This window comes from Lutra lutra, chromosome 7 (genome assembly GCF_902655055.1).
Source record: "Lutra lutra chromosome 7, mLutLut1.2, whole genome shotgun sequence".
Lineage (NCBI taxonomy): Eukaryota > Metazoa > Chordata > Mammalia > Carnivora > Mustelidae > Lutra > Lutra lutra.
In genome coordinates this window covers 81,246,393-81,259,788 of record NC_062284.1, presented here as the reverse complement: position 1 = coordinate 81,259,788, position 13,396 = coordinate 81,246,393, and the positions used below count along the sequence as shown (strand labels likewise).

Sequence of the window (13,396 nt, the reverse complement as noted above, 5' to 3'; positions counted from 1 at the left end):
GAGAATAAGCTATTTAATTGATATTTGGCATTCTTACCTAGAGGGGCCCATAGTCACTACATATATGTTCAGAGAATATGTATTAAATAGATAAAAATATCTATATTCTCATTTTAGTATCTTTACACCTTAATGCAGTTAAATGACTGGCAGCTTATATATTAAGTTGACAGAAATCTCCAAATGTTAGTATTAATTTATGAATATAGTATGATCCATAACTAGCTGACAAAACCTTTTAATGCACACAGGTTATCAAAAAGTATATAAGTTATGCATTATAAATCTAAAATAAGATTGATTGGATTTATATCCTCATTCCACTACTTACTAGCTAACTGACTAGCTAAGTTGCTCAACTTCTCTAAACCTTAGTTTTCTCATTAACAAAATAAGGGTATTGTGTTGCAGGAATTGTTAGAGCAGTAACATAATATATGGAAAACATCTCATTTATTATCTGATATATATCAATAAATGAAGGCCAGTATTATGTTCGGTGGCCATTAAAATTTCTTTTGCTCTTTTTATTGTTGTATAGTTCTCATTTCCAGCATAATGTCATGGTGATTATAAAAAGTCCTTAAACATATTATAGATTGCCCCTGCCTTCCTTGTTCTGTTTATAAATGTCACAGTTCACCATATTCTCTTTCATATGGTGTAAAGGTTTCAGTGGAATTCAGCATTTATTGACCACCTACTTTGTGCCCAGAGTTGAGAGTCTGGTGGAGTCTGGTATCTATAAATTGTTATATGCTTAATATCACAAAGTATTCCTTGAAGGCAACAGTAATGTCTTAATTATCACTGCATTTCTAAATATAGTAAAAAAAAAAAAAGGAGAGAGAGAGAGAGACTGATTTAAAAAATGAGCGTAATCTGCTCTGAGTGAATCAGGCAGAGTGTAATAGGTAGGGTTCTCTGGAAGCTCTTGTTGAGATGAAGTTTTGGGAGCAAGAGGTTTATTAAGGAACAACACCTGTGAAGGAAGTAGGGGAAAGTAATACTGGGCAAAAAAGAAAGTCGAACTCTAGCACAAGCCTCCAACAATTGGGAATTCTGCAGATTGCCCATATGAATGCCTCACATAGGACAGAAAAGGCCTGTACTTTATCCTCAGATGTGGGCTAACCCAGGAAGGATGTGATCTCAATCAAGGCAACTCTAACTGAGGCCAACCCTAAGGGAGCTAAGCTGACCATATTTCCCAAGGCTGGCCAGCACCTTCTCCCATGAAGGGGATCTCAGTGGTACAGTTCTGTATCTACCACAAGAGGTTTCTCAGAAAAGTTGATTTCTTGGAGAATCAGAAAGCATTTTCCACATGGACATCATAGAAACAGGTTCTAGGTACATTTTGATCATGTGCCTGTAGACCTAAATAGTATGGTACATTTGGGGACAGCAAGTAGAATAATAAAACAATGTGGGGTTAAAGGAAGAGGCGGAGGAGGGTGATTAATAGTAATTATTAAAAAGATGAAGTGGGATAGTGCATGAGGCCAGATTTTGGAGGATTTGCATGGTTTGTAATTTGGACTGCTTTTAATATGCATGTGGAATCACTAAAGGGTTTTAAGAAGAGGAGTAAAGGGATAGGATTTGCATTTCTGAAGAATCACTGTGGCAGCTATAGAAAAGAAAACAGGATTCTTGGAGGTAAGATAGTAGTGTAAGGATAAAGAATAAAATGTTAAAATGTTAAGCATGTATTAACAGAATTTATTGATAGTTTGGTTTAGGAATTGAAAGGGTTCATTGAGCACTCCTAGTGCCATTAACAGAAATTCCAAAGTGAACATTTTCAGGGGAATGTAATGAGTTGAGTTTGAAATGCCTTTCAGATAATCAAGTGGAGCATAATATGTAGCAGTCTGGACTTCAGGAAAGTAATCTCAGCTAAAGATGATTTTAGAGAATGTGTATTGGAGAGTTATCAGCGTAAGCTTTGGGATAGATAAAATCACCCCAGTTGAGTTTATGGATCAAGATGGAAGGAGATTCAGGAGAGAATACAGTCACAGAAGCCAAAGAAAAGAATTTTAATGGTGAGAGCATGGTCAACAGTGTAAATACAGTGTAAATGGAAGATAAGGAAAGTAAGGATTGAGTATAGACTCCTCTTCATAAGAAAAGAAAGCTGAAGGAAAGTATAGGGGCAAGCAATTTTTTTTTAAGGTGAGATGTTAGCATGCATTTGTGCTTATGGGGGATAAAAGATATGAGATTGGAGTTGGAAATATTAGGGAAGGAAGCAATGTCTCCTTCTAAGCAGGAAGAAATAAAATTCATAGTACAATTTAGAAGGATGAACCTTTGCCAGTGGGAGGGAAGAAAAGGAGGTTAGAGATGGGAAGTAATAAGTATAAGATTTTATGATGAGAGTTACAAAGAACTTGTCTCTCCCATCACACACCACAAATATGTTTTTGGTTGTTTATCAGAGAATAAGGTTAGGGCAGTAAGGATTTAGATTACCTACCTAGAGAAATTAAAGTAGGAGCTGATAATCACAGGTAAACCATTTTTTGTGTAACAAATCGCCTGAAAACAGTGGTTTAAAACAACAAACATTAATTATCTGATAGTTTACGGGTCAAGAATTTGGAGCAGCATAGGTGGGTGGTTCTCACTCATGAAGTTACTGTTAAGATGTTGGCCAGGGCTGGAGGTAGAAGATCCATTTCCAAGATGACTCATTCATGGCTGTTGGAAGGAGAGTCTTCAGTCTCTTGCTGGCTATTTGCAGGAAGCTTTGCTTCCTTACCACAGAGACCTCTCCATGGGGCTAATGCTAAGGGAAACTTGCATTTATGCTGGGTAAAAGACGATAGGAGTAAGGGAGTTTAGGTAGGGATGGGGGAATAGGGAATTTGAGAAGAAATGGGAAGAGGAACTCAGGAGAGCTTTATCCTACTGAAAATAAAAAGACATTTTTACTAAACAGACTAGCTGTGTTAAGTTGTCACGAATGACTAAAAGTAACAACTGTTTAGGAATCAGTATAGCATTGTGATTAACATTATGTTCTCTGGAATCAAACTATCTGCCTTACTAATTGTGTGACTTGGGCAAATGACTAAATTTCTTTTCCTCATCTATAAAATGGAAGAAATAAGATTACCCATTTCCTGGTGCTATTATATGGATTAAATATTTAATATATACAAAGTACCCGTAATAATGTTGTCATCATTTTAAATGTTGACCCATGTACCTTTTACTTTAAAATTATTCAAATTATTTTTATAAAATCCCACGTATCCATAATATATTGCTTTCATTGCTGTCATTGTTTCATTATTACCTCTCAAGCATCAGTTAAGATATTAATCTCCTCAAGGCTTTCTCTGACCACCCAGTGTAGCAATTCCTGGGTTGCTTTCTTTTATTTTCTGATTTTTTTTTTTTTAATTTACTTATTTGGGGTGCCTGGGTGGCTCAGTTAGGTGTCTGACTCTTGATCTATTAGCTCAGGTCTTTATCTTAGGGTTGTGAGTTCAATTCCCACATTGGGCTCCATGCTGGGTATGGAGCCTACTTTAAAAAAAAAAAAAAGTTATTATATAAAAGTAATCTCTGCACCCAACATGGGACTCAAATTCATGACCCTGATATCAAGTGTTACACACTCTACCAGCTGAGCCAGCCAGGAGCCCCAACTTTTAACTTTTAATGTATTTTTTATATTCATAGACCTTGTGACTAACAAATTATTTACTTCTGGTATACAATATATCTTCTGTAAATTATAGACTCACTGCCAAAAAGAGCGCTGTTTCCTAAACATTTGTTGGATGAATGTTAGCAAAGCTGTTATCTCGATCCCTGTATATCATTTCTTCATAAGTAGTAATCCAGTCTTACACAGTTTCATGAGTTGAATTTGCCACCCCTTTTCCTTTTCAAGTAACATCAAGTTTTCATAGCAGGATCATTAAAATTATTGAATGAGATTATGAAGGTAAATATGGGGGGAAAATGAAGGAGAATTACCTAACAGAAAATTCTTTCAGATGATTATCACCCATGCAGTATTTTCAGTTTTTTTTATACTGTTAAGAAATGGTATATATAGCAAAGCACTCGGGTATTTTCACTTGACACTTGTATTATCAAAATATGAATACCTTATCTTACCTTAATCTTAACAAAGAAAGATTACCTTAATCTTAACAAAGAAAAATCATTTCTGATTTGTTCCACAACAAAAATGATACTATAATAGCTAACTCATGTTGAGTTCAACATGCTATTCAAATGCCTTACATGAATAACTCATTTAATCCTCATAACTTTATAAATGCAAGTACTGTTAATATTTCTTTTTTTTTTTTTTTTTTTTTTTAATTTGACAGAGAGATCACAAGCAGGCAGAGAGGCAGGCAGAGAGAGAGGAGGAAGCAGGCTCCCCGAGAGAGCAGAGAGCCCGATGCGGGGCTCGATCCCAGGACTCCGAGATCATGACCTGAGCCGAAGGCAGCGGCTTAACCCACTGAGCCAGCCAGGCGCCCCAATATTTCTATTTTATAAATGTGAAAACTAAAATTGGGGTTCAGTGTTCAATGTCACACAACTAGTAAATGTATATTCCTAGTAAATATACTTATATATTTACTGATGTCCGCCTATAAAGAATGTAATTACTTTGGTAATTTTTGGCTCTAGAATTACTTACAATCTTATATTTTAAAATCTACAACATTTGCCAGGATTCTTAAAATCATTCCATTAGTGTTTATTGTCTGTAACTGTTGCGTACACAAAAGAAATTGTTGCTGTCAAACCAGAGGTATCTTCACACAGATGCATAAAACAATACGGCAATCTTGGGATGTTTCTCATAGATCATTTCTCTTTAGTAGATGGAACACATCAAGAACTTGATGAAATCAGTCTACTTACTGCTATCACAGTATTTACTTTGTCTACCAGTCCAGAAGTTACTACCATCCCATGCCTTCAGAAGCGCTGTATTGAGAAATTTAAGGCTACTCTTGAGATAAAAGATCCTGTGGTAAGTGTCTTTAGTAGAGAGATGTTTGTAATAGGAATATGTTTAGGCTTCTGTAAAACAAAGAAGAAGTACGAGACTGAATTTTTTGTTTTTAGGTTTGGAGCAATTTCTGTTCTTAGGGTGACAAAGCCAAATAATAATGTTCTTACTCTTTGCCCCCAAGGATAGAACATAGTTGGAGAAAGATAAAGGACATTTAAAACAAAACAAAACAAAACCTTAATTTGAAATAGGGCATCTTAAAATTGATGTATCTCTGGAACTTACGAGGGACATTTAGTAAGATAACTTGTTTTCATTTTCATTTTTTTAAGGATTTTATTCATTTATTTATTTTAGAGAGAGAGCCTGCTTGCAAGGAGTGGAGGGAGAGGGAGAAGCAGACTCCTCATTGAGCGTGGAGCCTGATACGGGACTCAGTTTTATCACCCTGAGATCATGATCTGAGCCAAAATCAAGAGTTGGGCATTCAACTGACTAAGCCACCCAGGTGCCCCTTAGTAAGATACGTTGTAGCTTATTATAGTGGATTTCCTAAAAAAGAAAGACTTCGCCTGCCTTCAAGAATATGATATGAAATAATGGTACCCATCCCAAAAACAGTGCACTCAAGTTAATCTCATTCCTTTAAGACCCCTTCACTTGCTAAATTAACTTCCTATTCCTTTATGCACTGCAGAATGAATTGGTTCCAGGTCAGAAAGACTTCATTTACAATTAGATTTGGGGGAAATTGGCCAATAATATCAAAAGATTTTAAAACATTTCATCAGGGGTGCCTGGGTGGTTCAGTGGGTTAAGCCTCTGCCTTCAGCTCGGGTCATGATCCCAGGGTCCTGGGATCGAGTCCCGCATCAGGCTCTCTGCTCAGCAGGGAGCCTCCTTCCCCCCTCTATCTGTCTGCCTCTCTGCCTACTTGTGATCTCTCTCTCTCTGTCAAATAAATAAATAAAATCTTTAAAAAATAAAAAAAATAAAACATTTCATCAAATACTGGTAGAACGATATAGGTCAGTGTGAAAAATGCATAGTTACCATTTAGCCAGAAGGATAGTTAAAGATTTCATGGGCAATACAGAAAGTTATGTAGTTTAAAGAACAAATAAAACTTAGTTCTTTTAATAGAGAACATTCAGTTTTCCTAAGCAATCAAAGACTTGATAAAGGCAATATGAAACGTGAGAAATTATTTTGATAATATTCAGAATCTTTGTCTTCTAGGCATATTATTTTAATAAGGCAAAGAAAAACCTTTTATAATCTTTTATCAAGAGGAGACCAATAATCCAAGAAAAATTTGTCTGTTTAACAGAAAGAAAACCAAATTCTAATTTTGTATCAGTGTGTTTATGATATTAAAGCTCATTTTCTTTTTTTTAGTTACATAAATTTATTCTCATCTTAGGTAACTTGACCATGAATAAAATTCCTTTCCCAAAATCCCTTTCCACAAACCTACAACTTTACTTTTTGTACTTCCGGATTTTGTTGTCTATTTTTCCCCTTTCCCATTATGAAATAACCAACCTCACTTTAGGACAAAATTATTTTCTTTTCCCTTAACAAAAGTGCATCTACATCCCTCGTTCTTTCATTCTTTCTCTTACTGAAACACACATCCTGCTTTGCCAGGATACAAAGATGATTCTGTTACCCATCGATGGATCACAGCCACTAACTCAGGAAACAAGTGGTTGAGCCCTGGCACGCTGCCAAGGCCAACTGCACCATTCCTAGGAATCCCAAGGGGGCTGAACAAATGAAATGCATAGCTCCTGGCTGGGTTTACCAACACTGTTACCAAACAAACTCAGATAAACTAATCGCAAGAGAAGCCAATCACTCAAGAGACAAGGGTTTGAAAAAGAGAATTGGAGAGCTTTATTTTGGGGGCCAGCAGCCAGGGGAGGTGGCTCAAGCCTTGACAACTGACCTCTCTGCCAACAAATGGACACCTAGAGTTTTATAGGGAGAGGTTCGGAGAATTCATGCCAAGAGCAGGCAGCACTGATCATAGGAAAGAGTCTATATGTATTCTGCAAGTGATCATGGACAGGGAAGGGTATGGGATGTGGTCTTCTAGGCATTTCTTTGATATCAGGGCTTTTCTGGCCTGGTAGTTGGAATGTTCAGGTCATTGCAAAACGTCTTCCATCAGTGTCTCAAGAAAGTATGATAAGAAATAAGAACAATGGGTTTCAGTTATGGCATGAATTAAGCAATCTTGTCTATTTCTGGTCTTAACTTTGGGGCGTATGCTTGAGCTAGAGGACTTGCTGACAATTATTTCTAGTAGTTTAGTTACATACATGAACATTTTTAACCCTTAGAAACCTTAATTTCTTTTTTTTAAGATGTGTTTACTTAAGGTTTTGTTTATTTATTTGAAAGAGAGAGCATGAGCAGGGGGTGGGGGCAGAAGGCAAGGGAGGACTGAGTAGGGAGCCCCACACAGGGCTCAGTCCCAGAGCCCTGGGATCACAGCCCAAGCCAAAGGCAGACACTTAACCAACTGAACCACCCAGGAGCCCCTTATTTATTTATTTGAGAAAGGGAGAGAGAACATGTGTGTGCTTTGCGGGGGATAGGGCAGAGGGAAAAAGAGTCTCAAGCAGACTATGCATCAAGCGCGGAGCCTCACCCAGGACTCAGTCCCATAACCCTGAGATCATGAACTGAGCTGAAACCAAGAGTCAGACCCTCAACCCACTGTGCCACCCAGGTGCCCCAGAAACCTTAATTTCTAATGGAAAACTAAGTAAACAACTGTGAACTGTTATACCAACATTCTTGAGATTGACAAATTTATGAATACATTTCGTAATTTCTAAAAATATATCCTTCCTCAGTATATTTTTCACTGGTGAACCAAACATGTTTACTAATAGACCCAACTATCTTAAGTTTCTTGGTAATAAACCAAAAATAGATAAACCTATGTTTAGTAATTAATGTTTCAGGTTTTTATTTTAATTGGAAATGATCCAGATATTAATGAATACCCATCTTTCAACTTACCTCAGTATAATTTTAAAGTTTTAGGTTACCAAAAAGATTTTTGGAAACTATTTTTTTAAATAAGATTTTATTTATTTGACAGAGAGAAACACAGTGAGAGATGGAACACAGCAGAGGGTTTGGGAGAGGGAGAAGCAGGCTTCCCACCAAGCAGGGAGCCTGATACGGGGCTCAATCCCAGGACCCTGGGATCATGACCCGACCCAAAGGCTGGTGACTAACAACTGAGCCACCCAGTCGCCCCATGGAAACTATTTTTAAGTAAACATACAGATGCATACAGGCCAGGTCTGAGGACTCCTCAGAAGCATCCTCGGCTTTTCACAGTATAGAAGTCAAACAAGCAAAAAGGAAAAGCAAACAGAATTTATTGAAGACATAGAGCAGATACAAACAGAGCATCTGGGAGACTCAGAAAGTAAAAGGAAGGGCCTCTGGGTGTTGATTGGGCATCTGCCTTTGGCTCAGGTCATGATCCCAGGGTCCTGGGATCAAGCCTTGAATCAGGCTCCCTCCTCAGCAGGGAGCCTGCTTCTCCGTGTGCCCCTTCCCCCAACTCATGCTCTTTTGTTCACGCATTCTCTCTCTCTCTCTGTCTGAAATACATAAATCTTCAAAAAAAAAGAAGAGAGAGAGAGAAAGGAAAAGGAGCATGAGTCTCATTTTTGTAGGGGATCAGGAGTTTTACTGAAAATGGTGGTCTGTTGTATGTGTCTCACACATCCAGGAACTGGTCAAACAAGGATTGAGTGCTCAGCTGTCTTCCTAAGTTACTTAGACCCTCAAGTCAGGGATCTTGGCATCAAAATTTTGGAATCAGTGCTCTTAGAGAACATTCATGACATTTGTGAAGGCACTGCCTGGTCACTCCTTAGAAGTTTGCAAGCAAAGAGCTTTCATTTTAAAGTTTGAGCCATGAGATAGGTATAATGATATAAAACTCACTAGTTGATTAAAGAGCAGTTGGATCCAGATTGTGTTTCTAAAGTATTTATTTAAATTCCAGTTAACACACAGTGTTATATTAGCTTCAGGTGTGCAATATAGTGACTCATCAATTCTATACATTAGTCAGTGCTCATCATGACAAGTGTATTATTTAATTCCCTTCATCTATTTCACTCAACCTCCCATCCACCTCCCCTCTGTTCTTTTTAGTTAAGTTTTTAGTTAAGTTCTTTTTAGTTAAGTTCTTTTTAGTTAGTTCTAGTTTAGTTAGTCCTTTTGTTCTTTATAGTTAAGAGTCTGTTTCTTGGTTTGCCTCCCTCTTTTTTTTTTTCCCTTTGCTTGTTTGTTTTGTTTCTTATATTTCACTCAGCATAATACTCTGTAGCTCTACCCATGTCATGGCAAATGGCAAGAGTTCATTCCTTTTTATGGCTTAATAATATTCCACTGTATAGTAATTCATTTTTTTTCTTAAAGTAAGCTCCACACCCAGCATGGAGCCCAATGCAGGGCTTGAACCCACAATTCTTGAGATCAAGACCTGAGCTGAGATCAAGTCAGATGCTTAACCAGCTGAGCCACCCAAGCACCTCTCCCTTTTTTTAATTCTTATTTTTATTTATTTATTTATTAGCACCAAGCAGGGGGAGTGGCAGCAGAGGGAGAAGCAGACTCCTGCTGAGCAAGGACCCCCCCCCCCCCCCCGCAATGCAGGACTCAATCCCAGGACCCTGGGATCATGACCTGAGCTGAAGGCAGATGCTTAGCCAACTGAGCCACCCAGGTGCCCCCACCCCCCCCTTTAAAAAAAAACACAAAACTGGAATTAGGGATAAGAGTTCCTAGAGAAAACCTGGTAAAATATTTACATCTCAAAGGCAAAGGACAGAATGCAAGTTCCTCCAGCAAGGACTTTTGTTCCCATTGGCCTGAATTTTTAACAATACTTATAAGCCTTTTGAGATAAAAAGTGAAGGTTTTAGGATTGCTAAAAAGGACTGGTGGATTTCGAATTGTTTCTGGAGCTTCATTTCTGTTTTTGCCTTTAATTCCTCAAGAATTGGTTTGCAGTGTTTTTTTTTTTTTTTTTAAGATTTTATTTATTTATTTGACAGATATCACAAGCAGGCAGAGAGAGGAGGAAGCAGGCTCCCTGCTCAGCAGAGAGCCTGATTTTGGTGGGGGAGGGGGCTCAATCCCAAGACCCTGGGATCATGACCTGAGCTGAAGGCAGAGGCTTTAACCCACTGAGCCACCCAGGCACCCCTGGTTTGCAGTTTAAAAGACTCGTAGGTTGGGCCCCTGGGTGGCTCAGTTGATTGAGTATCTGCTTTCAGCTCAGGTCATGATCCTAGCCCTGGGATCAAGTCCTGAGTCCATCTCCTTGCTCAGGTGGGAGGCTGTTTCTCCTTCTCCCTCTGCCTGCCGCTCCCTCTGCCTGTGCTCTCTCTCTGTCAAGTAAATAAATAAAATCTTTAAAAAAAAAAAAGACTTCATAGGTTGACCTACCTGTATAACTACATTATCTCCAATTTTTTCTTTATATCTGAGACATTGTCAACTAAGATATCAAAAGATTACTGTTTTTGATTTAGAGTTGTATGTCTTGGAATATTTTAGTGGGTACAGAGTTTCATTTTAGCTTAAGGAAGGAATCTTAAAAAAAAAAAAAATTGCTATCAAGCTCTGAAAATCAGCTTCCAGTTCGACCAAATTTTGACCATAGACTCACTTTGGGAATATAGTTACTTGAGTTCCCTTGAATTCAAGTGTCATCCTCAAAGAGGTTGCAAAAGATGTTTTATTTTTCTCAATTTGCTGGTTACTACAGACAGAGATCTGGGAGAGTGGACTCTGATAAGGATTATCATCCTTAGCTGGCTTCTTCCAGTTTCCCCAGGATCACATGTGCAGTCCTGAATAGGATTTACATAGAAAATGTAGCTCTAGTGTCTACCAGAATTTGGTGTGAGGTTTTCCATTAATTTTAATTTTAGTTTCCCTTGTCGATTTAAAGAATAATAGCCATGGGGGCGCCTAGGTGGCTCAGTGGGTTAAGCCGCTGCCTTCGGCTCAGGTCATGATCTCAGGGTCCTGGGATCGAGTCCCACATCGGGCTCTCTGCTCAGCAAGAAGCCTGCTTCCCTCTCTCTCTCTCTCTCTCTCTGCCTTCCTCTCCGTCTACTTGTGATCTCTCTCTGGCAAATAAATAAGTAAAATCTTTAAAAAAAAAAAAAGAATAATAGCCGTGTACCAGAAATTCCCTCAGACTCTTTTCTGCTCTGGGAGAGGCCTATATGGGACCTTCCTTCCAAGGTAGATATGGAGGCATTCGAATTGGTGTTGGAGGATTTTTGCAAAACCTTTGAGAACAATCTTTTTTCCAGTATACCAGTTAATTAGAAATAAGATACCAGTTTCTGGGCCAGTGTTCTGATGATGCACCCCCAGAGGGCTGCAGTGCAAGAGGTATTGTTTTAGATAACTTTTGTGTCTAATTTTTTATTCCCTTTTTGCAATGAAACTTTCAATGAAACTATTTTGGTACCTTAAAGCCTTCTGGAAGTTTCTCCATAACAACTAAAATAGGTATCCCATTCTCTTTGATTTGGGAATCCTTGCTTTTAAGCATACTTCTTAAATAAATGACCTTGTGTAATTGGCACTTTCTCCATAATGGCCATTGTAATTCTAAGTTGCCTTTAGTAAGATTTTGCCATTCTATTAGGTCTTAATAGCTACAGAGACTATAGTTCTCAGACATAAAATAAGCAGGTATGCCAAAAGGTGGAGTGCTCAACTTTTTGGTATTTAAGAATCCCATTTCTTTAACTCTTTGGGTCTCTCAGAGCCAAACTAATACCTAAGAGGGTTGTGCTACTGGGTTGGGGATTGCATGGTGTTTTATGGTGTGCTTTGTTGCATGGACATTTTCTTGAGGTTGGTGGTGGGTAATCTGTGTCAGTCTAACCCATTCTGTGACCAGCTTATCCTAGATAGGAGTCTTAGGGTCAGGTAGCAAGCACTCTGACAGTTTTTATGTACTTACTCTACCAGTGCCCACCAATTTTGCAGCTTTTTGGCTTCCTCGATTTCCACCTGCTGTAGCCTTTACTTCATGTGCACATCAACATACCAGGAGTGACCAAATAGATGTTATTGCAGTCTGGCCAGTAGAAGGCCTTATGTGCAACACCAGCAAGTCCCAGTGTAGATGTGGGGGCTAGGGAAAGAACTGAACCCAACAGACCCCAACAAATAGGGACTGGAGACTGGGATTCCACACAAATGGAGAACGACTGATGGAACCACCAGTCCACATCTGTGTTTCTCCTTAACTCCTGAAGCCTTCAGAAGTTTCCTTTGGATCCCATCACTGCCACCAAATCTGTCAAGGAACAAAATTCAACTGAGTAAATTTTAAAGCTCTTATTGGCTTTATTCATGAATTGGGCAGCATCCCATATACCAAATAGAGAGGAGCTCTGAAGAGCTGTACAAAATCAAAGATTTATAGACAGAAAGAGGAAGGGCAAGGAAATTACTAGCAAAGAGTGGATTGTTTGAGGCAAAGCTACCTTCCTTAGGGGGATAGCAGGGGTCTGTCTAGCAGAACACCTCACTAGTGCTGACCAGGTAATTGCAGATTGACTGGTTTAAGATTCTAGTCCTGGGAGAGATTGAAACTGTAATCAAGTTGGGTATTGAGTTCTGGTTTGGTAACCTGGGCTTTGCCCGGTGACTCCATTTTGGGCTCTTGTCCCTCTTTTTTTTTTTTTTAAGATTTTATTTATTTATTTATTTATTTGACAGAGAGAGATCACAAGCAGGCGGAGAGGCAGACAGAGAGAGAGGGGGAAGCAGGCCCCCTGCCGAGCAGAGAGCTCGATCCCATGACCCCTGAGATCATGACCTGAGCCAAAGGCAGCGACTTAACCCACTGAGCCACCCAGGCGCCCTCTTGTCCCTCTTTTAACAACTGTTAGCACTTGGATTTCCACAATTAAAAATAAATTAGAAATTAAATGCCTTTTTTAGAGACTTCTTTTTAAAAAGGTTCTAATTCACAATTTTTATTTCCTTTTTTAAAATTTACATTACAGTCTGCATGTTAATATAAATTTGTATTTATAGTTTATACTGTTTTTGTCTCTTACCTAATTAGGTACAAATCAAGACCTATCAACTCCTACTTTCCGTTTTTCAATATCCAAATCCAGCTGTTTCCTACCCATACATTTACTCTTTAGTATCCTCTATTGTGGAAAAACTGCAGGAAATAGACCAGAGAAAGCCTGAAGACACTACTGAGCTTCAGATCTTTCAAGAAGGCATAAAGGTCTTGGAAGCACTGGTAGCCATTGCTGAAGAACAGCACCGTAAGTGTCAGCACTAAATTCATACTAAATA

At 38.6% G+C, this 13,396-nt stretch overlaps 2 protein-coding genes across 16 annotated transcripts in view; one reads left to right on the top strand and one right to left on the bottom strand.

Annotated features, from left to right (window-relative positions):
* Positions 1–13,396, top strand: part of HEATR5A (HEAT repeat containing 5A) — a 116,565-nt gene that overhangs the window by 101,413 nt on the left and 1,756 nt on the right. For 14 of the 15 annotated variants that reach the window (XM_047737928.1, XM_047737924.1, XM_047737925.1 and 11 more), the window contains 2 exons: positions 4,866–5,020; positions 13,152–13,365. In XM_047737928.1, coding sequence (XP_047593884.1) covers positions 4,866–5,020; positions 13,152–13,365 — 369 coding nt within the window. The remainder of the gene's footprint in view (positions 1–4,865; positions 5,021–13,151; positions 13,366–13,396) is intronic. The other variant, XM_047737932.1, reaches the window with a different exon arrangement.
* Positions 11,998–13,396, bottom strand: part of LOC125104497 (translation initiation factor IF-2-like) — an 88,787-nt gene continuing 87,388 nt past the window's right edge. The window contains exon 5 of the mRNA XM_047737081.1: positions 11,998–12,374. The gene's annotated coding sequence lies outside the window, so the exon portion shown is untranslated. The remainder of the gene's footprint in view (positions 12,375–13,396) is intronic.